The 24,742-nt window shown below is 38.8% G+C and overlaps 1 protein-coding gene across 2 annotated transcripts in view; it reads right to left on the bottom strand.

Annotated features, from left to right (window-relative positions):
• Thsd7b (thrombospondin type 1 domain containing 7B) overlaps positions 1–24,742 on the bottom strand; it is an 898,652-nt gene that overhangs the window by 252,013 nt on the left and 621,897 nt on the right. For both annotated transcript variants that reach the window (XM_039090425.1, NM_001191669.1), the window contains one exon: positions 1,219–1,413. In XM_039090425.1, coding sequence (XP_038946353.1) covers positions 1,219–1,413 — 195 coding nt within the window. The remainder of the gene's footprint in view (positions 1–1,218; positions 1,414–24,742) is intronic.

Here is a 24,742-nt window from a genome sequence, read left to right as displayed (position 1 = left end):
AGCCAAGGGATAATTGCTGGGTGGAAAAAATAGGTGGGACTTCTGGGTCCCTGGAGGAAAAGCAAACAAATGCAAGGGAGGAGAGAATTCACCATGCTTTGGAGAGAGAAGAACCAAGCAGCAATGTGAGTTCTCAGGAGGAGTGGGTTGGGGGTTTAGGGGTAGGAGTGAGTGGAAGGGGGCATCGTGATTGCTCCTAAGATTGGTGGTCTGGGATGTTTAGCTGGGGAAAAACTTTAGGGCAGGTGGGAGGTGCATAGATAAAAATATTCTTAAGAGCACATTTTTTTTTCTGGTGAGAGATAGTAGCACTGAGCAATTGTGTCCAAAGGCAAGAACTGTGTGTGTGTGTGTGTGTGTGTGTGTGTGTGTGTGTGTGTGTGTGTGTGTGTGTATCCATGGATGCAAAACAAACTGGGTGGGGTCTGATAGTGCAGCTCATTCCCAAAGCTTAGGTGTGTTAGAGAAATGCTACATGCAACAAGTGAGTCTGAATCAAGAGACCTTAAACTACTCAACTTTAACAAATAAACATCTGTGCTTAGTCCCTCAATCCTGGTACTAACAACATTATCTCACTGATCATTCTGGTATTTCTCCTTTGGTTTGCCATTCCCTGAGTTCCATTTCTTACATACATAAGTGCATATATATACTTAGGAGTAATTGTGGGGCATTATCTGCACAGTCAGTTTTGCTATTGTAGCAGTTATTTCTCTATTGCCAGCAAAAAGAATGCTCTAATGTTTCAACTAAACTAGAATTTGCTTCAATTTCCATTAACCTTTGCAGAGGTACACAGTACTGACAGACAGTAATAAGACACAAAAGAACCTGCATGAGTAATTTGACTTTTACCGTACAATAATAAAGTCTGAAAGGGTCGAACTGCTTATCAGGTAATGGCAAAAAGACAATAATGTCATTTATTTCACTTTCTTAAAAAATAGCAGTAACTGTTTTAAGCGTGCAGAATGTCTGCTAAGATAACACACTGCCAACTTTGCCATGGGATAGGCAAATAAATTATAAAGTTATGTCGAAAACTTCATTGACATAAATGGTCCTATCTCTCATTCAGTTCACAATTATTAACCAGGTACATATTATTTATCAGGCATTGCCTGATCACACTTCTTTCCGTTAGAACGTATACTCTGCATAAGGTATTCAGAGAACTGTGGCTTGGCTGAAGCTTCAAGGGCAGGCACCCCCTACCTGTGAGCTGCCGCCTCCTGATCTGGGTTGCCTCACAGTTCTTGGAGCAGGGAGTGAACTTAGACCAAGGGGTGAAGGTGCAGTCTTCCCGGCAGGCAATGGTGCATTCCTGCACGAGGGGTGGCATGCCATTCATCTGCCTGAGGCATTCTGTCATTTCTGCAGACTGGTTATCATCAGAGATGCATGAGACGTCTAGGAAAGAGCACACGTTCTTTGGTTATCATGTTGATTAAATCAGCGAGGTGCTTTTTTCTTTGACAAAGTAGTTGAAGTCCCCAGTTTTGAAAATATGCGATCGCATATGGTGTTCAACATAGCTAACCTTACTGCTCCCTGGAAATGAAATTTTTATTGTTGACATTGAAGGTATTTGAGGATTTAATTGGTTTCATTATTAATACAAGTCTTGCGTTGACAGGAACCAAAATATCTTCCAGTAATTTATTATACTTCCTCCTTAGGAGCATTTGATCCCTAGAGATGAAAGTAGGAAAGCACTTCTGTAAAACACACTGCAATGAAGGCAAAAAGGACAAACCCACTGTTAAGAAATCATGTGGGCCATTGTTAGGTTGGGTTTCTTTTGGTTGGATGATGAGATGATTATTATGATATGGAAATATTTATATCACCATCAGTACTTTAAAAGGAATTTTGCTAACTCTAAGCTTTTTAAATAATTTTCTCAGAATAGTTGAAATCTAGGCAGATGGTTCCCACTATAAACATCCTATCCATACCTTTTTTTTTTTTTTTTTTTTTTTTGTAGAGCATGCCTAGCTATAGCATCACTAACAATTGTGAGGTAAAATAAAATGTTTTTGAAATTTTATTTGATTCTTTGGATTAATGCCATTTAAAATCCTTGATTTAGAATACTTGACACTTTGACTTACTTGATAATTATGAATTCTGCAGGACGCATCTGATATATAGCTGCTCTGTAGAACATGTATCTCAGTCTTGGAACTGTTGACATTTTACACTGGGAAAAACTTTGGCCAGGTGCCTGAGTGAGGGCTGTGCATAGTAAACTATAGAGCAGCCTCCCTGGCTTCTCTACACTTTGCATGCTACTAACACACAACCCTCCACACTGAAAGTGTCTCCACACAGACTATTTTGGAATGACTGCTTTTCATAGTGCCCTACTAGTATGTGTCCCTGTGTGAGCATCTCTAGCAATATATCTGGGAACATTTATTTCTCTAAGTGTTTTATATGATTCTGTCCTACTCTTTACTACTACATACATTTGTCATGTTGCTATTAGATGTGCTATCTGCTTAGTTAATAATTATATTTTTAAAACCTTTCATAAGGTAATGATTTCATTTTCTTTGTGTACCTAGAGGGATTGCCTAGAGGACAGTGTTGCTACAGAGGAACTTTCATGTGGTATTTAATAAGGAGTGAATTTGTATACAGTCCCAACCAAAGTTCTAGCCCTGTAAATGTTTATTATCTTTTGAATTTGTGTATTATACTTCTTAGCAATCTTTATAAAAATGTATCTCCATGTATTTGTTGAATAGAGTCTTAAATTTCATAAGAACATGTTCATGTAAGTATATAATGTAATTTGACAATGATCTACATACTTACCTCCCCTCTTTTCCTTCCCACTTTTAGTTAGTGCCTTTATTCCCCTATACAAATTTACTTTTATTTTTATGTCATACTTATGAATTATATGATTTTATATACTTATATAAAATATAGGATCTACCAATAGTAAAAAACAAATGTAATATTTGTCCTTTTGAATTTGATGTAACTTGGTTAAATGGATAACCTGAAGTTGCATCAATTTTCTTCTACACTGAATAATTTTCTTCTTTATGACTGAATAAAATTATTTTGTGTATATACCATAGTATCTTTAATATTTAAATTCATATTTCTTAAGAATTTCATGCATGAGTGTCATGTTTATGTTACTTTCATCTTCCTTTCTAGTTCTTTTCCAACTCATCCAATGTCTTACCTCTTTCCCTCTCAAATTCATGACTTTTTCCTCTTTATTATTGCTGCATACTACACACAGGTGCACACACACACACACAGACACACACAGGCACACACAGACAGACAGACACACACACACATACACACACACACACACACACACACACACACACACACACACACACTACTGAATCCATAGGTTTCTCATAGATACTTGTGTTTGGGCTGACCACTTGGGATTGTATAACTTGTTAGGGATATTTTCCCTGAAAAAAACTAATTGCCCCCTCTCTCAGTAGTAATTTTCTGTAACTTTTCATCTAGGATTGGGAACTTGTGAAAATTCCCTTTCTAAATGGGCGTGTCAATTGGTACATTTTAGGTTTTGCTTAGGCAGCCATATTTTGAGATTCCAAAGGTTTGCCTTTCCAGCATCAGGTATCCTGGTCTCTGCCTCTTGAAATCTCTTGGCCCTTACTTTATTTTATTTTGAGTCATAATTTGTTATGGTTGCATTGTAGATGTATGTGGTGGTTTGAACGAGAATGGCCCCCATAGGCTCATATATTTGCAAGCTTAGTTCCATTTGATAAACTGTTTGAGAAGGAGTGGGATGTGTGGTGTTAGTGAAAACGTATTATAGGAGTAGGAGCTTGAGGTTTCAACAACCCATAAGAGTCCCAGTCTCTCTCTCCCTCTCCCTCTCCCTCTCCCTCTCCCTCTCCCTCTCCCTCTCCCTCTCCCTCTCCCTCTCCCTCTCCCTCTACTTTCCCCTTCCCCCCTCTCTTGTCTGTGGATTAGGATGTAAAGCTCCCAGCTACAGCTGCAGCAGCATGCCCGGCTGCTTCCTGCCATGATGATAATAGATTAACTCCCTAAAACTATAAGCAAGCCCCCAATTAAGTGTGCTCCTTTATAAGAGTTGTCTTGATGATAGTGTCTCTTCACAGCAATAGAACAAGAACTGATGTGGTCTATCAATTTGGACCAGGAATCCTATTCTCAATTATCCTCTATATTTTTAGCAGTTGTGGTTTTGTATAATAACCTCCATCTGTTGGAAAAAGAAATTTCTTTGATGAGTGGTGAGAGTTATATTTATGAGAATATACCACATTTTATTTATTTAATTCTCTGTTGGTAGCTACCTAAGTTGGCTCATAACATAGCAATTGTGAACACGGTTTCAATAAACATTTTTATTCAATGACCTCTGTTACTTACAGTCATTCCAGTAAATACTCAAGAGTAGTATAGCTGGCTCATACAGGAATCTATTTTTTGTTTTCTGAGGCTCCCTCTTACTGATTTCCAAAAGATCAGAGCTAGTCTATATTCCCACCATCAACGTCTAAACATTTACTGTTTCCTCAGATTTTTGCCAACATTTGTTTTTGTTTTCCTTTTTAAATTTTTACTTAAAAATATTCTTCATAGTATATATTTTGATAACATCTTCCCGCAACTTCTCTTGGATTCCCTCTTTCTTCCTACCCACTATACTTCATATTCCCTCTCTCCCATACCCCCTGAGTCTTTCAGAAAAACATGAAAATCCAAAAGGTAAAAAACAAAAATCAAAATGATAAACTGAAAAAAATCAATGTGGATAAAATAACAAACCAAAACCAAAATAATCAAAAAGTCCACAAAACAACCAGACCAAAAATATGATGTGCATTTCATGTTGGCCATCTACTCCTGAGCATGGGGCCTGCCCTATAGTGTTGCTAATTACCACAGACATGTCACTGAAGAAAGCTGGTATCCTTTTCCTATTTGTTCTGATTGAAAAATGGTCCTTCATTAGGGCTGGGAGGTTGTGTCCAATTCCCATTCTCACTGCTGGGATTGCATTTGGATTGAACCTTGTACATAGTGTACAGTCTGTTTTTAAATATGTGTATTAGTACTCTTGGGTCTTCTAATAATTGTGCCTCCTCTTCAGCATTGTCTCCCAAGCCATGAGAGCCTTGAGGGAGGAGGTTTGCTAAAAACATCCCATTTAAGGCTGAGTCCCCCAAGTCTTTCACTCCCTGAAACCTGTCTAGTTGTAGGTCCCTTTGTTCATTGTCATTTACTGCAAAACAAAACAAAACAAAACACCACACTTCTCTAACGAGGGATGAGCAATGTAAAGCTCTATGTGTATAACAATCTGTCATCAGGGATCACTTTAATTGGTATTTTCTTTTAGCAGAATATTATGAGTTTTTCCCCTTGACTATGATGTGTCTAGCTTCTTGGCTACTTTAACAGTGTCATATATGGGTTTTATCTCATGAAATGGGACTTAAATCCAATAGTGAAGTAGTTGGTTACTCCCACGATATTTGTGCCACTTTTGCACAAGATTGTCTTGCAGACTATTATAGGTCACAGGGTTTGTAGCTGGGTAATATTTAAGCTTAACTTTCTCTTCCAGTGGCATAAAGAACACCTTCTCTAACTATGAGTACAAGTCAGTAGGAGTGAAGTTTTTAGATGGGCAACAGCTCAATTTCTTCATGTTTACTGACATAAGTAAACTTTGTTCTCAATAGGGCCTACAACCAGGTTACAGAGAGTAACAAACAGCCATGAAAATAGTTTGTGGTGTTTGGCTGAGTGGGAGTCCTATGAGACCCTTTTAGTCAAGGACAGAAGAAGATGTAACCCACTCCTGGCATTGCAAACCTTTATAGCACTAAGTTCTGTTTCCCTTCCTTGCAAAATAACTTCTTCCTCTCTGGTCCCTTGAAAGTTCACAAAGCAAGTCTAAACAGATAGAAAGAAAGAAATAACATTCCAAACTCTATCTAATCACTATGGATTTAAAAAGCTGTATATCCACAAAATCTATAGAGGCAGAAAGTACACAATATCGAGGAAGTTGAACAATTTAGTACTGAATGAAGGTTGAGTCAACACAGACAGCAAAAGGAAAATTAAAATGTTTTAGAATTGAATGAGACTGTAAACAAAACATAGTCAAACCCAAGGGAGACACAGTGAAGAAAGCAGTTCAAAGAGGCAAGGTCATAGCACATAGACATCTCCAGATGTCTACATAAACATCTGGAGAAACAACATGTAAATAACTTAATGACACATTTGATATCTCTAGAGAAACAGGAATAATACCTCAAAAGAGTAGGTAGCAAGGAATGATCAATCTCAGGGCTGAAATCAATGAAAACAAACAAACAAACAAACAAAAGCCTCAAAAGAATTGATGAAATAAAGAGTTGGCGCTTTGAGAAAAATCAATAAAAGTTGTAAACCTTTAACCAAATTAAGCAAAATACATGGATTAAAATAAAGATGTAAGGGGAAAAATATAACAGACAACAAGAAAATTGAGAGTGTTCTAAGGAGATACTTTAAAAATGTATATTCCACTAAATTGAAAACCTGAAAGAATTTCTTAGTATACATAATGCCACAAAGTTAAGTCAAGATGAAATAAATGATTTAAACAGACTCATAATCCCAAGTAAAATAAAAGTAGTAATTTAAAATCTCCCAATCAAACAAACAGTTCAGAAACCAGACAGATCCAGTATAGGAATCTACCAAGTCTTCAAAGAATGAATACTAATACTCCTGAAATGATTCAGCAAAAGCAGAAGGAACATTGCCTCACTTTTTTTATGAGGTCACAATTACCCTGAAACCTAATTCACATAAAAAACCACCAAAGAAAAAGAATTATAGACCAATTTTTCTTGTGAGCACGGATGAAAATGTCTCAACAAAATACTTGTAAACCTAACACAAGAACACATCAAAAGTATTGCCCACACTGAACAGTTGACTTCATTCAAGAGGTTCAGAGATGGTTCAACATATATAAAACCAAAAATGTAGTCCACCAAACAGGCAGATTAAAAATCAAAAACCATATGATCACTTCATTAGATGGAGGAAAAGGTGGGGTTTTTTTGACAAAATACATTATCTCTTCATGATAAAAGCCCTGGAAAAACCAGGGATTTAGGGTTCCTAGCTCACTTCATTAGGAGCAGTTTACAGCAAGCCCAGAGCCAACATCACCCAAACAGAGAAACCCAAAGCATTTCCACAGAAATAAAAAACAAGAGAAGAATCTCCACATCTCTATAACTATTTAATATAGTAAAATATTTAATATAGTACTTGGAAGCTTAGCTGGAGAAAGAAAAACTGTGGGAGATGTGCTGAATTTAAATAAGAAATGAAGAAGTCAATATATCCTTGTTTGCAGATGATATGATTTTATACATAGGAGACCCTAAAGACTCTACCAGGAAACTTCTATAGCTGATAAACACCTTCAGCATACTGGCAAGATACAAAATTAAGACATAAAGTATCAGTGGCCTTTCTATATACAAATGAAAACCAGGCTGTGAAAATAATTAAGGAAATAATCTTTCATGATAACCTAAAAAACGTGATATAACTCTAACCAACCAAGTTAAAGGCATGTACAATAAAAAATTGAAATATTGAAGAAAGAAACTGCAGAGGATATCAGAAGATGGAAAGGTCTCCCCTGCCTGTGAATCAGAATGATTAATATTGTGAAAATGGCCATCCAATGAAAAGCAACTGGCAGATTCAATGTAATTTCCATGAAAACTCCTACACAATTATTCACAGAAGTTGAAAAAGTAATCTTCAATGACATATGGAAACACAACACACAAATTCTCTTTCTTTGTGTCACACACGCATACACACACACACACACACACACACACACACACACACACACACACACACACTGGATAGGTTTTTAAAATCCTGAATAATTTAATGACTGTTGAAAGAGTCATCATCCAGGTTTCAAGTTATATTACATAGAAATGTAGTCAGAAATGGCTGGGTATTGTCATAAAATGGCCACATTGACAGAGGGAATAGGATTAAAGCATACTTGTTCCACCCATGGAATCCTTACAATAGAAAAAGAGGCCAAAATTACACACTGGAGAAAAAAACAGCACCTTCAACAAACAGTGCTCATCAAACCAGACAGGTGGATGCCATTTTTCTTTCTTTTTATTTTTTATTGGATATTCTTTATTTACATTTCAAATGTTATCCCCTTTCCAAGTTTCCCATCCACAAACTCCCTATCCTATACCCCCCTCCCCTTTTTTCTAATGAGGTTGTTCCCCCACCCAATCACCTACCCCTTCCCACCTCCCCGCCCTGACATTCCCTTACACTGGGGGTCCAGCCTTGGCAGGACCAAGGGCTTCTCCTCCCACTGGTGCCCAACAAGGCCATCCTCTGCTACATATGCAGCTGGAGCCATGGGTCTGTCCATGTGTACTCTTTGGATGGTGGTTTAGTCCCTGGGAGCTCTGGTTTGTTGATTTATTGTTCTTATGGGGTTGCAAACCCCTTCAGGATGTTGTTTTTCTTATGAGAGCCCTCCTGAATGGGATAGAATGGAATCTCTTTTCTCTGATCATGTTGACATCTTTTTTTGTATGTTTTTTGGCCAGTTGTATTTTTATCTTCTAAGAATTGTTTATTTCTTTTGTCTTTTAATTGTTTTTATATTTATATTTTATTCCATTTTAAGTGTTTTGTCTACATGTTTGCATATATGTGTCCTATGACTGACTCCCACAGAGTTCACAAGAGGACATTAGATCCTCTGTAACTGGAGTTATGGATGGTTGTGAACCACCATGTGTGTTCTGAGAACTAAACCAGAGTCTTTAGCAAGAGCATCAGGAAGTGGTCTTAACCACCAAGTTATCTCCTCAGACCCCCTTAATTAGGTTACTTGATTCCTGTTATTCAGTTTTTTAAATTCTTTATATATTCTATGTATTAATTTTCCATTTGACATGTTAAAAAGCTTTCTGGCATGTTTCATGCAGTCTTTTGCTTCATTATTTCCCTTTCTGTGCAGGAACCTTTCAACTTCTCATGACTCACATGATCAGGTATAGCCATTATTTCATAAATGACTACAGTTCCTCTGTAGAGGCTGTTGCCTATTCCTGTCTCTTGAGATGACTTCATCCATGTTTTAACAGTTTTGGAATTTCAGGTCTTATGCTAAGGTCTTTGACCCAGCAGGAGTTGAAGTTTATACAAGGTTAGGGGACAGATTTCATTTTATATTTTTCTTCATGTGGATTTCTAGTTTCCTCATAAAAGTCATTGTTCTTTTCTTTGGCACTTTAATTTTTCACTGTAAAAGTCTTTCATCTCCCTACGTGAAGTACATTTTAGGGTATTTTGTTAGATTTTTCTGAGGCTATGGTGATGTAGATTGTTTTCCTGTTCCTTGTCCTAGACATGATTCTCATTGGCCTATAGAAAGGCTACTGATTTTTTTTTTTTTTTTTATTAACTTGAGTATTTCTTATATACATTTCGAGTGTTATTCCCTTTCCCGGTTTCCGGGCAAACATCCCCCTCCCCCCTCCCCTTCCTTATGGGTGTTCCCCTCCCAACCCTCCCACCATTGCCGCCCTCCCCCCATAGACTAGTTCACTGGGGGTTCAGTCTTAGCAGGACCCAGGGCTTCCCCTTCCACTGGTGCTCTTACTAGGATATTCATTGCTACCTATGGGGTCAGAGTCCAGGGTCAGTCCATGTATAGTCTTTAGGTAGTGGCTTAGTCCCTGGAAGCTCTGGTTGCTTGGCATTGTTGTACTTTTGGGGTCTCGAGCCCCTTCAAGCTCTTCCAGTTCTTTCTCTGATTCCTTCAATAGGGGACCTATTCTCAGTTCAGTGGTTTGCTGCTGGCATTCGCCTCTGTATTTGCTGTATTCTGGCTGTGTCTCTCAGGAGCGATCTACATCCGGCTCCTGTCGGTCTGCACTTCTTTGCTTCATCCATCTAGTCCAATTGGGTGGCTGTATATGTATGGGCCAAATGTGGGACAGGCTCTGAATGGGTGTTCCTTCAGTCTCTGTTTTAATCTTTGCCTCTCCCTTCCCTGCCAAGGGTATTCTTTTTCCTCATTTAAAGAAGGAGTGAAGCATTCACATTTTGATCATCCGTCTTGAGTTTCGTTTGTTCTAGGGATCTAGGGTAATTCAAGCATTTGGGCTAATAGCCACTTATCAATGAGTGCATACCATGTATGTCTTTCTGTGATTGGGTTAGTTCACTCAGGATGATATTTTCCAGTTCCAACCATTTGCCTACGAATTTCATAAACTCGTTGTTTTTGATAGCTGAGTAGTATTCCATTGTGTAGATGTACCACATTTTCTGTATCCATTCCTCTGTTGAAGGGCATCTGGGTTCTTTCCATTTTCTGGCTATTATAAATAAGGCTGCGATGAACATAGTGGAGCACGTGTCACTTTTATATGTTGAGGCATCTTTTGGGTATATGCCCAAGAGAGGTATAGCTGGATCCTCAGGCAGTTCAATGTCCAATTTTCTGAGGAACCTCCAGACTGATTTCCAGAATGGTTTTACCAGTCTGCAATCCCACCAACAATGGAGGAGTGTTCCTCTTTCTCCACAACCTCGCCAGCATCTGCTGTCACCTGAGTTTTTGATCTTAGCCAATCGCACTGGTGTGAGGTGAAATCTCAGGGTTGTTTTGATTTGCATTTCCCTTATGACTAAAGATGTTGAACATTTCTTTAGGTGTTTCTCAGCCATTCGGCATTCCTCAGCTGTGAATTCTTTGTTTAGCTCTGAACCCCATTTTTTAATAGGGTTATTTGTTTCCCTGCGGTCTAACTTCTTGAGTTCTTTGTATATTTTGGATATAAGGCCTCTATCTGTTGTAGGGTTGGTAAAGATCTTTTCCCAATCTGTTGGTTGCCGTTTTGTCCTAACCACAGTGTCCTTTGCCTTACAGAAGCTTTGCAGTTTTATGAGATCCCATTTGTCAATTCTTGATCTTAGAGCATAAGCCATTGGTGTTTTGTTCAGGAAATTTTTTCCAGTGCCCATGTGTTCCAGATGCTTCCCTAGTTTTTCTTCTAGTAGTTTGAGTGTGTCTGGTTTGATGTGGAGGTCCTTGATCCACTTCGACTTAAGCTTTGTACAGGGTGATAAGCATGGATCGATCTGCATTCTTCTACATGTTGCCCTCCAGTTGAACCAGCACCATTTGCTGAAAATGCTATCTTTTTTCCATTGGATGGTTTTGGCTCCTTTGTCAAAAATCAAGTGACCATAGGTGTGTGGGTTCATTTCTGGGTCTTCAATTCTATTCCATTGGTCTATCTGTCTGTCTCTGTACCAATACCATGCAGTTTTTATCACTATTGCTCTGTAATACTGCTTGAGTTCAGGGATAGTGATTCCCCCTGAAGTCCTTTTATTGTTGAGGATAGCTTTAGCTATCCTGGGTTTTTTGTTATTCCAGATGAATTTGCAAATTGTTCTGTCTAACTCTTTGAAGAATTGGATTGGTATTTTGATGGGGATTGCATTGAATCTGTAGATTGCTTTTGGTAAAATGGCCATTTTTACTATATTAATCCTGCCAATCCATGAGCATGGGAGATCTTTCCATCTTCTGAGGTCTTCTTCAATTTCTTTCTTCAGTGACTTGAAGTTCTTATTGTACAGATCTTTTACTTGCTTGGTTAAAGTCACACCGAGGTACTTTATATTATTTGGGTCTATTATGAAGGGTGTCGTTTCCCTAATTTCTTTCTCGGCTTGTTTCTCTTTTGTATAGAGGAAGGCAACTGATTTATTTGAGTTAATTTTATACCCAGCCACTTTGCTGAAGTTGTTTATCAGCTTTAGTAGTTCTCCAAACTATTCCACAAAATTGAAACAGATGGAGCCCTACCGAATTCCTTCTACGAATCTACAATTACTCTTATACCTAAACCACACAAAGACACAACAAAGAAAGAGAACTTCAGACCAATTTCCCTTATGAATATCGACGCAAAAATACTCAATAAAATTCTGGCAAACCGAATTCAAGAGCACATCAAAACAATCATCCACCATGATCAAGTAGGCTTCATCCCAGGCATGCAGGGATGGTTTAATATACGGAAAACCATCAACGTGATCCATTATATAAACAAACTGAAAGAACAGAACCACATGATCATTTCATTAGATGCTGAGAAAGCATTTGACAAAATTCAACACCCCTTCATGATAAAAGTCCTGGAAAGAATAGGAATTCAAGGCCCATACCTAAACATAGTAAAAGCCATATACAGCAAACCAGTTGCTAACATTAAACTAAATGGAGAGAAACTTGAAGCAATCCCACTAAAATCAGGGACTAGACAAGGCTGCCCACTCTCTCCCTACTTATTCAATATAGTTCTTGAAGTTCTAGCCAGAGCAATCAGACAACAAAAGGAGATCAAAGGGATACAGATCGGAAAAGAAGAGGTCAAAATATCACTATTTGCAGATGATATGATAGTATATTTAAGTGATCCCAAAAGGCTACTGATTTTTATTGTTGACTTTTTTACTTCTCAGTTTTCTCTAAGTGTTTTTCAGCTCCATGAGTTTGCAGGTAGAGTCTTCAGGGTCTCTCCTATATAGCATCATATCCTTTGAAATAAAAATAATTTGACATTTTTCTTTCCTATTTGCATTCCTTTTATTTCCCTCTTGTACGTTATTGCTCTAGCTAAGAATTCAGGTATTGTGCTCCCTCGACTTACGGGAAGAGGAAACCACAACTTCAAAAAAATAAAATGCCTTCATCAGATTGACTGTAGGTAACCCTATGGTACTTATTCTCGATTAATAGTTGGTGTGGGAGGGCCCAGCCCACTGTGGGTAGTGTCACCCTTGGGCAGGTGTTCTGAGTTATCAATGGAAACAGGCTGGGCAAGCCCTGAGGAGCAAGGCAGTAAGCAATGTCTCTTCTTCAGTCCTTGCCTCCAGTCTCCTGTCTTGAGCTCCCGCATAGACGGAATGTGACTTAAGAGAGTTGTAAACTTAAACCCTTTCCTTCCTCAACCCTATCTCAAAGAACTCAAGAACTAACTATACAATAAAATGGAGGAGTAGACATCCTTCTGTCCTGATTTTAGTGGAAACTGCTCCCAGTATTTTCCCATTTACCATGGTGTTGGCTTTAGGCTTCTCATAGGGAGCCTGATCCATGCTGAGGTAAATCCCTTCAACTTCTCTAAATATTAAAGTACAAAATACCCCAGGGTATTTGTTGGCAAGTGGTGCTAGATTGTTTTTTCAGATGCTTTTTTCTTGTATATGTTGAGATGATCATATGATTTCTGTCCTTAACTCTACTTATATATATACCAATCTTGCATCCCTAGGAAGAAATCAACTTCGTCATAATTAATGATATTTTTGATATGCTCTTGAATTCATTTTTCCAGCATTTTATTTAGCCATTTTTGCATCTATCTTCATTGTGGGAAATGTTCTATAACTTTCCTTTGAGTTGTGTCCTCTGATTTTGGAATTGGAACAATACCAGTTTCATGAAAACAGCTTGGTAGACTCTTTCTTTTTCTAATTATGGATTAGGTTGAGGTGCACTGGTGTTTCTGTTCTTTGAAAATCTGGTGGAAATCACAATGAGTCCATCTGGGCTTGGACTGTTTTTCAGCAGGGAACCTTTTTCCCCCCTTGGATTACTGCTCCAATCTTCTTGAATGTTAGAGATTTATCTGTTAAGCTGTTCACACCATCTAGGTTTAATTTGTTATGTGCTATACATCTAGAATTTTACCAATTAATTTTAGTTTTTGGTTTATTGGAATATGTTTAAATTATTTTTTACCATAATGTAAAAAAAGACACAACTGGAGCACGTCCGTTAAACTCAATAGTAAATGCCATGTGGCAAAGTACAATGAGGCTGAAATACAGGGTCAAATCAAATAAAAGCATTGCAAACATCTGTAAGCATCTGGATGCAGGGAGAGTATACATGCTGCTCTATTTCAGTTGCCTATTCTTATTGTATTCTAAATTCTTTTTTTTTTATTCAGAGCACAAGAAAGAAAAAGTTTATGTGAATACCACAAATCCTTTTTACAGCTGGTGCAAGCCAAAGGCATTTAGTGTTTTAAGGCCAAGAAACAAGCTCACATGACCGTGGAAACACACAATACTTCTTGTTTGTACATCTGTTCTGTAGCAGGTGGAACAATTCATTCATTTCAATTACTTTTTTGTTTTTCTCTTTTTTTATCAATATCTTTGTTTAAAAAAAAAGCTATTACACACCAAGCCAACATCACCTGCATCTTCTTTGTTGGGGACATCACAGCCATTAATGACAAATATAGCAAAATTACATTATGTAACATAGGGAACAAGCAAATGGTATTTGAATTGCACATTTAAATAACCAATTCTTAGTCAATTTAGAAAACCTTGTCCTGCCAACTTAATTTTTTTCCAAGATGACAACACACTGAATAACAAGACAGGAAATTTAAATAATTATAAAAAGCATCACCATCTGAAATATAATCCCCTGAAATATATCAATGGGAATTTTTCTTGACAAGAAAATACTTTATTCTACAATTTCTTATGAATAAGTTTAGAATTTGGAAGCTCTGATGGAAAAAAATCTTATTTATACTTTGATATTTTACAAACTACCTGAATTGGAACACATTAACGTTTTGAGGTTGGTACTAAGCTAGTAGTAAAGGAAGAAATAAGGAAGTAAAAAAAGCAAGAGACCATGCCTGGACTGGAGGGATCATAGGTATTAAAAGATAACTAATGCTACTGTTCGGTTGAACTGATGAGCATTTGACTTTCTTCAAAACACTTACGTTTACACGCACAGATATGTGCAGCTCCCACTCCTCATCCCAAAAGTAGCTCCTTCTCCTCCTTTTTTTTTTCAGAAGAAAATCTTTCCCAAGGTTGGAAAGATTCTAAGATACAGAGGACTAGGAAGACTGCTGCAGAAGAGTGTCCTGATAGAGGTTATACTTCTAGCCTCCTAAGAAAATTGTTTCCAGCGGAACTCCAGACCAGTCAACATTGTAGCATGGATGGGGAAAGACACATAGAGTTCTGCCCCTAGTTAACAAGCCACTGAGAGAGGTAGAGTAAGTTTTCCTCAATGACAAACCTGTAATAAGCCCACGCCCAAGAGGTCAGCCCCACACCCAAGTATATAGTGGAAATACTCACTGGACTCATTGGGGTGGTGTGTGTGTGTGTGTGTGTGTGTGTGTGTGTGTGTGTGTGTGTGTATGTGTGTACACGCACAAATGTATATATATATATGTGTATATGGATAAAGAGGAGGACATAAATTTGAAAGGGTGATATTGGGGGAACAAGAGGAGATGTGAAGAGGAGGAGTAGGTGGGTAAGATGAAAATCATTATATTCATGTGCATAATTTTCAAATAATAATAATATGAAGAAGAAAGTAAGAGAGATAATCTATGGCATCTGATTGAATTCTCAGTGTAGCCAAATGGCAAAGGTACAGCTATCAACTTCAAACATGGAAGACATGGGGCTGTTATTCTACTGTTCTCACTTTAGTCTTCTCACATTTCAAATATGTATAAGAACTTCCATTAAAAGAGAATGGTGAAAATTCTAAGTGATATTGTATGTTCACTCCAGTCTCAGTATAGTCTATCAGTCTTATATACTTTAGTGTCTTAAAATACAGGCAAACAAATTCATACATGAGTACACACACACACACATACACACACACACACACACGTATGTACACACACATGCATGCACACACACAGTCCCCATGCTTTGTTTGTCACCTGGTCATCCTTATTATCTGCAGGGTAAAGCAGGTTAAACAGCTTGTTTCTTGCCACTGATTCATAGGCTTCCATTATAGACAGTCATCATTAATCAGCCAATAGATCACATAAGGCCTGACCTCATGTAGAACATTAGCAGGGCTGTGATGAGTAGATTAGAGGTATATCACTCCTATATAAGACAGCATGGCAGTGTAATCCATTATAGATATACAAGGTCTCTAGGGGTCACAGAATGTATAGTTGAAGCATGACTCTTGTTAAAACCCAAATCCCCTGAGGTCCATAGTTCTGGTAAGGAAACTTAACGTGAGTAGCAACTGGAAAACCACAGGCCATGCATCCATCAGTTTTGAGAAGGAATTATCGTTTTCCTATTTTTTCCAGTCAAGTGTGAAAAGATCAGTGGAAATGAAAACACAAACAAGCGGTAGTCTCCTTTGTGGGAATGTTCTCATATAAATAAATTTATTGACAAGAATTAATTGAACGTTCAATGAATTACCCTGCAGAATAGGAAATTACTGAAAAAAGGCCCAGTAAGCAGCTTCTAGCACTTGAAAATAACCACAGCAAACAGAATTTGTGGAATGAGAAGAGATTGGAATAAACAGGGAGACACAGAGCTAGAGGCACTAGCTAATCTGATATCCTTTCCTCTGTACAACCCACAGGTAAAAGCTATTTTTAAACTATATTCCTTGCATGTAACACATGATATTGCCCTGTGACTACCATTGAAGGTATGTAGTTTCCTACAGTCAGACAGTTTTTCCTTGAAGAACAAATCAGAGGCAAGTGTCTACTTGTAAAACTATAGACTGATGTCAAACAGAACTGAGGGTGACTACTGAGTTTTTACTATGGCCTCAGGCAGTTTCAGATTCAACTTAACTAAAAGAGAGGCATAGGGAACATCTACCGATAAATACACTGAGATGAATTGGTTAACCCTAAGCAAAACACATACTTTATTAATTATTTAAACCCAGGATAGGAACACTGTACTATCATCCAAACAACAACTTCAATGGAAGTAAGAGTCAGGAAAAAAAAACCCAATCTCTCCAGTTCTTGGCTCAAGAAGGGCACTCCAAATCTCATGGACCCACTTGAGCCCTAAGTGTGACTGGAGCCACTGAATATGATGCAGAGCTCAGCAGCCCTTCTGAAGGAAGTGGGCCCTGGAGGATACTATCTGTCAAGTGTTAAACTGCATGTTCTACCTACTGCCTACAGCTATGAGGCTTGCACACGACGGCAAAGATCACAATCCCAAGAAAACTCATATTCAAGGCTTGATAGGAATTCCTCCTGGAAATGCTAAGCTTCAAGGTCTTTAAGAACACTAAAGAAGGCCTTTTATGGGAAAAAGTGAAGATTGCACAGATAAGTGTTGCTCATCTTACATATCTGGGGGTTGTAGTGTCTACTCTAAAAGCTACTAGAGACTTCTCTGCTAAAGCTAAATTGAGGGGGGTTTTAATTTTAACAAGCTGTAAACTCATATGAAAAACGTTTTCAATCATGATAACAAATTGGCTTTATTACTGATGGAAAGAGAAGTGAACATAAGAGACAAAAAATAGTTAATGTCTGAGCATCAGAAGTAAACCTGCTAAAGGCCACTATCTCTCTGATAGGGTGGTCGAGGTACTACACTTTAAGTTAAACACACACATACACACAAACACACACACACACACACACACACATATACACACAGCGGGGGGAGGGAGAGAGATGTCAGAATGCTAAGAAAATTATCTTGTATGCACAGAAATATCCAGAAATAAAATACATATGCAAACACACACACACACACACACACACACACACACACACACACACACACACACACACGATCTAGTCCACAAGACCATGCAAATGACCGCTAGAGGGACGATAACAGGACAACATTGTCCCTTCTCTGATCATGATAACTCAGGGAAGGCTTGGGCTGAAGGCACTCTTACAGACTTTATTTTTGAATGAATGCTCATACAATGGGGCAAGTAAGAGAAATAAGCTATGGCTAAGAATTTATCTGTGAGAGGGCCACTTGGAGTTCACCTTAGTTTAATTCTAAGACCTAGGTTCCTGGGATCATGATGAATTGCTTTCAGGGCAAGAATTCTCCTTTAGTGATTTTGAGCTTTCCAAGTACTTTACTATACTAGTGGGAAATTATTTTCAGTAGGGTGAGGAGAGGGGCTCTTCTTCAAGGCTCCATGCCATATATTTCCAACTGGACTGAACCTCTAAGGGGAGTGGCAATTCAATCCTTCATTTTGTTTCATTTATTATACTGCTAAGATTGCTAACTTCACTGGAGATAGTCATACACTTAGGTAAAATTATCGCAGACGGATCCAGAAGAATCTCATTATTAGGCATTACTTCAAATTCAGCCTTCTTACGCTCTGGACAGACAGCACTGAGTGGTTGCAAGGACTATGGGGTTACTTTGCTAGAAATAAAGGAAATTGGATATCTGAGCCTGGCTGTGGCAAAGGGCCTGAAAAAGACTCCCCAAACCTCATTATCTCCACCTGACTCTTCTAGTGTCTATGAAAGCATGTATTCATGGGGAGATTAGAGAGGGTGTGCGTGTTATTAATTACCAGAAGAGGTCTAGCATAAAAAATTTATGAATTCATGAACAGAAACAAGAAAGAACAGATGTGAACTTTCAGTGTGTTTGGGAGTTGTCGAATAGAAGATGAACTGATGACTGAAATCAGCAGATTTTGTAGCTATTACTAAGTGGTTGGTCTTTCTGCCCCCTTTCACCTCTAAGTTTTTATATCCAAACAAGTTTCTCCTCTTTTCAATTATGCTGTGATGAGGACAAGGGTTAGTGGCCTCATGACAAAAAATGATAATGTCCTGCCAGGAAGACAAACTAGGGATGGATCCTGATACTTCCTATCTGTCCAAGCTCATCACCCTCACCAAGGACATCCAAATTATTTTTGTAAAGTTGCATCTGACCAGAATTCAACCATAATTACTGAAAGAAAAGGCTAAAATATATTTCCTTCAAGAGGTCATGGTATAAGGCATTAGAGGACTAGAAAGGCTAAGTCTGTAAGCATTGGCTGTCCTATAAAAGAAGATGGCCTCGAATAAGTTTCAGAACACAGTATACACACATGCAGAAGCTGATCAGGTGGGTAGTAATGGCTCAGCACAGCAAACTTTCATGATATGTTTTCTGTGCAAATGGCCTACCTTAATTAGGGTTTCCATTGTTGTGAAGAGACACCATGACCAAGGCAACTCTTATAAAGGTCAATATTTAGTTGGGGCTGGCTTATAGGTTCAGAAGTTCAGTTCATTATCATCAATGTGGGAAGCATAGCAGATGGAGAGGGAAGTAAACATTCTACATCTTGTTCTGAAGGGAGCCAGGAGAAGACTGACTCTGGCCAGATTTGAGGATATATGTAAATCCTTAAAGCCCACCCCTATAGTGACGCACTTTCTTTAACAAGGCCACACCTCCTAACAGTACCACTCTTAAGGGCCAAGTGTATTCAAACCACCACATGGCTCAACTCCACATATGTAAGACACATGAAAATAAAAATCTGCGATTCCCAGGGAATCCAAGAGCACAGCATCAGAGTTTCAGGCATTTGGTTATGAGACGGGTGGTCCAGAAAGGAACCATATATGGATGGTAAATGGGATGTGCCCAGGGAGGCTAGACACATGGTGCCTGCATAGAGAAAAATTGTCAAATAAGCTGGCTTTCTGTTCTTGTTGCTGCTTTAGGCTGAACCCCCAGCAACAATGTTGCTGTTGCATTTATGTATGCTGTGTATGAGGTGGTAGTGCCAACTTGTCCTTATCTTGAGGACAGAAATTGGAACAGAACAATGTTTTTGCAATCTCAATGAGCAAAAGGTATAACTTAAATGCAGAAAAATGTGTATGAAATCAGTTCTATGCTTCCACTTTAACCAATAGTTTACCATATTGACTGAGTAGCTAAAATCCTGGTCCTTTAGTAAAAGGAAAATTGCTGTGATGCTCTCAATACTGCACTTGTCCTGAGTATGTTAATTTCTTGTTACTGATGTAATAAATAGCCCATAAAGTAAGTGAATGAAAAGAAGAGAAATTCATTCTATTAGAGTTCTCACAATCGAAAGTATGAAATCTACATCCAGATGGCACCAGGTCCAGTTCTTCTAGCTGACTCTGGTGGAGAGTTCATGGGCATGTCCTGCTCAATTTCCAGAGGACACTTCCATCCCTAGCTTATAGTCCTCTTCCTCTGACTTCAATCCCAGCAAAATCTTAATTTCTCTGAGGCTCCATTACAACATCACCTCCCGTCAACCTCTCCTAAGAACTGCTATGATAACACTTGAGCTGTCGAAGAATTTCACAGGATCTGAGATTAGTCTTAGTCTGGTCTACAGAATAACTTCTGCCATGGATGTCAGCATATTCTCAGGTTCTCATGACTATGAATATGGGGACCAATATTCAGTCTACCATACTGGGTATTACTTTGCACATAATAATGAGAACAAAGCCAACACCACCTACTTCCGATCGTCAAATAAAGAGCAGACAATGCTCCAAGGTTTACTATGACTTTCCATATTTCCTGCTTTTGCAGTACTTGGTTCTTTTAATAGTCATTCAGATTGCATTTTTTCTACCTCCTCATCCCTAGAACTATCTCCATATATGCAGCTGGGATCTCCTTCAGGGGAACAAACTGACTTACTTCTTACTATAGATGAAATACAATTAAGCATGTATATCTGCATTAAATAAAAGTGCATTCCAATGACAAATATAGTTATTTGAATCCTGGAAAATGAAAATTCATTTTCCTTCATCCAACCCTCCTGGCTCAACTGTAAGATTTTAAATGAGAGGGAATCTCTTTAGAAGAGTATTAATGGTGACAATGGACTACTTGTAGCTAGTAGGAATGGAAGTTCTACATTCTTTGCTAAAGGCTAACTTTGTGCTGTCTTTTCTAGACAAAGTGTCTGTTTACCAATATCCTGGAGACATAGTCTAAATTATCTACCTCTTGTGATGACAGTAGCCTTGGGCCTCTCTCTCTCTCTCTCTCTCTCTCTCTCTCTCTCAGGTTCAAGATCCATCTTCTGTTAAGGAGGCACATGAATATGAGTGCAAGCATCTTTTGAATAAAGACCTTCGTCATTCATCTCTGCCTGATTTCCTGGGCAGCAAAGAAGGCTACAGATTCTTCTAGACCTTTTCTCAGATGCCCAGTGCTGTTATGAGGTAGAAGTAACAGGAAAGGTGTCCATCAAGTGCTATTTCTACAACACAGATGTTGTCCTTGACTTCCCAAACCTACTTTCCATTCTCAACAAACCAACCCCAGGCAATCTCCTTTGGAGAGCAATCACTTGAGCTGGGGTAACTGACCCCTCACTAATTTAGTTCATTCGTGAGATGCCCCACAATTCCTTTTCTATGACAACTGTCAGCAGCAGACTACATTTTTATGTGCTACTTTCCTAAATCAATCAATATGGAAGCGAGAGCCAGTTCTTGGCATAATCTGTATGCTTTTGTTTGCCTCTTGTAGTTAATCACTTTCTGTGCAGAGCACAGTGTGTGTTTGTGCATGTGGGGGCACAGTTTCTGGAGGCCTTGTTCTGCAAAACCAGTGTTTGAGGAAAGCATAGGTTTGTGATTACATGCTGACTGACATATATGCAACTTTTGAGTGGGAGCAGCGTGAGTTGTGGAAATTGAATTAAACAATAAACCTGTAATTGCTTGTTAGGGTGTTTTAATTGACTCCTAAGTACCATACGCGGAGCTGCGTGGCTGCAGGAGCCCAATTATAAGCTTGCTTATGGAAAGATACAACTCATTTTGCATGTTGGAAATATAGTCCCCAATTATTGTTGCCCTCTCAGAAAAGAAGAATTTTCAAATAAATACAAAATGCCTGTTAAGCTCCTAATATACACTTAGTCCCTTGGTAACCTAGAAGCATTTTATTCAGGTTCTAATACAAGATCAGAAAACAAGCAATTTTTTTTTTAAAAAAAATGCCCTTTTGCTTTATTTCTAGGCATTTGTTGAGCCCCAGAGCTCTCTATGTTCCCTGCTAACTAACGAAATGAACACAGCCAGGGTGCTTGGCTTCAAGCTATTTGAACCCTCACTAGGAACTGCTGATGAAAGTAAATCCTCTAAGAGGACAAGTCAAGTAAAATGACAAACCATTCATAAATACGATTTAAAGGAGCATGAAGATATGTATGGTTCCCAGAGGAGAAGGCAAGATGAGACAGTAGAGGCCGTAGGAGCTAATGCTGTAAACAATTCCAGAAGGGGATGTTGGAGTTCTGGTCAAGTCATGCATTCACAGTGGGAGAAAAGATGATGGGACCAGCTCTGGGCTCTGGGAACGTGGAGAGAAGAAGGATCACAGATATTCATGGTAAATGCAGAAAATCAGAATCTTTTAGCTGAACAAAGAGCTAGTCTGGAACAAATAACTCTGGAACCCCAAGTCCAAGGAGAGGAGAAATAAACCAGGATAAAATGTGGGTTAGAGGGGCTGGGGATTTAGCTCAGTGGTAGAGCGCTTGCCTAGGAAGTGCAAGGCCCTGGGTTCGGTCCCCAGCTCCGAAAAAAAGAAAAAAAATGTGGGTTAGAAAGGCTGGCTCAGTGGTTAAGAGCATTTGTTGATTTTTAGAGAAACTGAGTTCAGTTCCTAGTACCAACAGGGATGCTCACAACCACCTGTAACCCCAGTTCCAGAGGCATCTGATACCATTTTCTGGCTTCCTCAGACACTGCATGTACACAGATATACCTGTGGGCAAAACATAAGAAAGAAAATCTGAAGAAAAATTAAGATTACAAAATGTTTCTTTGAAGTAACTTGAAGATGGTGTTTGGGAGAAGTGACTTTGAACTACACCAATCTTCATCAGCCACAAAGAAACCACGAAAATAAACACATGAATTCAAATTGTGGCAGGCTTACTTGCAAGAATGCAATGCAAGTGTCTTTTTGGTGCATATGTGGTGTGTATGTATGTACACGTGTGTGGTTTCAAATGTGTGAGAAAGCTTGGAGATAATATCAAGTATCAGTCTTCCTTAACGATTCTCTGCATTATACTTTGAGGCATTTCTATAGTCCAGCTAGCCAACTTGCTCTGGGAATCCTCCTGTCTTGGCTTAATGGAATTGTCATTTCTGACAGGCCACCAGACCCAGCCGGCTTTTAATGTGGGTCGAGGGACCTGAACTAAAGCCTTAACAGTTACACACCAAGGGCTTTATCCACTGAATTGTTTCTCTGGCCCCTAACACAAACATCTTAAACTCTGTTACGCTAGATCAAAGGATTATCCATTGTGAATGGAAGGAGAGGGTGTGTTGTGAAAATTGAACTTTAAAAGGTGTTTCTTGGTCACATCTTCCACTTAGGGTACCTCTGTGAATCCTTCCTGAAGAGGAATGTTAAAGTCCCACTAAGATCATTATAAATGCATATAAACCACATCTGGCATAAGGCTTGCCAGGGATCATTTTAAATTAAGACACATTGCTGAATAGGAGGGGGAGGAAGGAGAGATTATCTCGACCAATCTTGTTAATTTTTATTTTTGAATAGATTGGTGACTTTCTCCTCAGCTTTATACCCTCTCAGGGAATCTCTGCTTATCTCAGTTGAGTTTCTCCTATTAAAAGTACTTCAGTGGTCCTGTCTGCAAGCATAGCAGAATATCATTAATAGTGTTAGGGATTGGCGCTTGCCCATGGGATGGGTCTCAAGTTGGGCCCCTTATTGGTTGGCCATTCCCTCAGTCTGTGCTCCCTCCCCTGTGCCTGAATTTCATGTAGACAGGTTAAATTTTGGGTTGACAGTTTTGTGGTTGGGTTGGTGTCCCTTTCACTCCCCTGGGGCTCCTGTCTAGCTACAGGAGGTGGCCCATTCAGGTTCCATACCGTCAATATAGTGAGTCGCAGCTAAAGGCACCCTATTGATTCTTGGGTGCCTCGCTTGTCCCAAGTCTCTGTCTTCTCCTAGAGATGCCCTCCCACCTCCTCACCCCCATTAGTTGCACATTTCCATTTATTTTCATGGCCATCTAGCAATCTCCCCTGTCCTTCCCTACACCTGATTCTGAACCCTCATTCAGCTCCCCACTATCCTTCCCTCTCAGATCCATCCCTCCCTCTGCCTCTCATGAATATTTTATTTCTCCTTCTAAGTCACATTCAAGTGTTCTTACTTGGACCTTCCTTCTTGTTTAGCTTCTTTGTGTCTTTGAAGTGTACCATGGTACCTGTATTTTATTGCAAATATCCAAATTTAGGTAAATACATACCATACATGTCCTTTTGGGCCTGTGTTACCTCACTTAGGATGATATTCTCAAGTTCCATCCCTTTGCCCACGAAATTCATGACGTTTTGGCATCAAAATTCATGATGTTTATGTTTTTGCATAGTATAGATATACATTTTCTTTGCACATTCTTCACTTGAGGGACATCTAGGTTGTTTTCAATGTCTGGCCCTTATGAATAAAGTTGATGTGAACACTGTTGAACAAGTGTCTTTGTGAGATGGTGACACATCTTATGGGTCTATGCCCACGAGTGATATAGCTGAGCCTTGGGGTAGAACTATTTTCAGTTTTCTGAGAAAAATGTCAAATTGATTTCCAAAGTGGTTGTACATTCCCACCAGCATGTGCTGTCACTTGAGTTTTTATCTTAGCCATTCTGATGAGTATAAGGTAGATTCTCAGAGTCCTTTTGATTTGCATTTTCCTGATGACTAAGGACATTGGATAGTTCTTTAGGTGCTTCTCAGCCATTTGAGAT

Source organism: Rattus norvegicus, chromosome 13, assembly GCF_036323735.1.
Source record: "Rattus norvegicus strain BN/NHsdMcwi chromosome 13, GRCr8, whole genome shotgun sequence".
In the NCBI taxonomy this organism is placed as follows: domain Eukaryota; kingdom Metazoa; phylum Chordata; class Mammalia; order Rodentia; family Muridae; genus Rattus; species Rattus norvegicus.
This window is presented reverse-complemented; position numbering and strand designations above follow the sequence as displayed.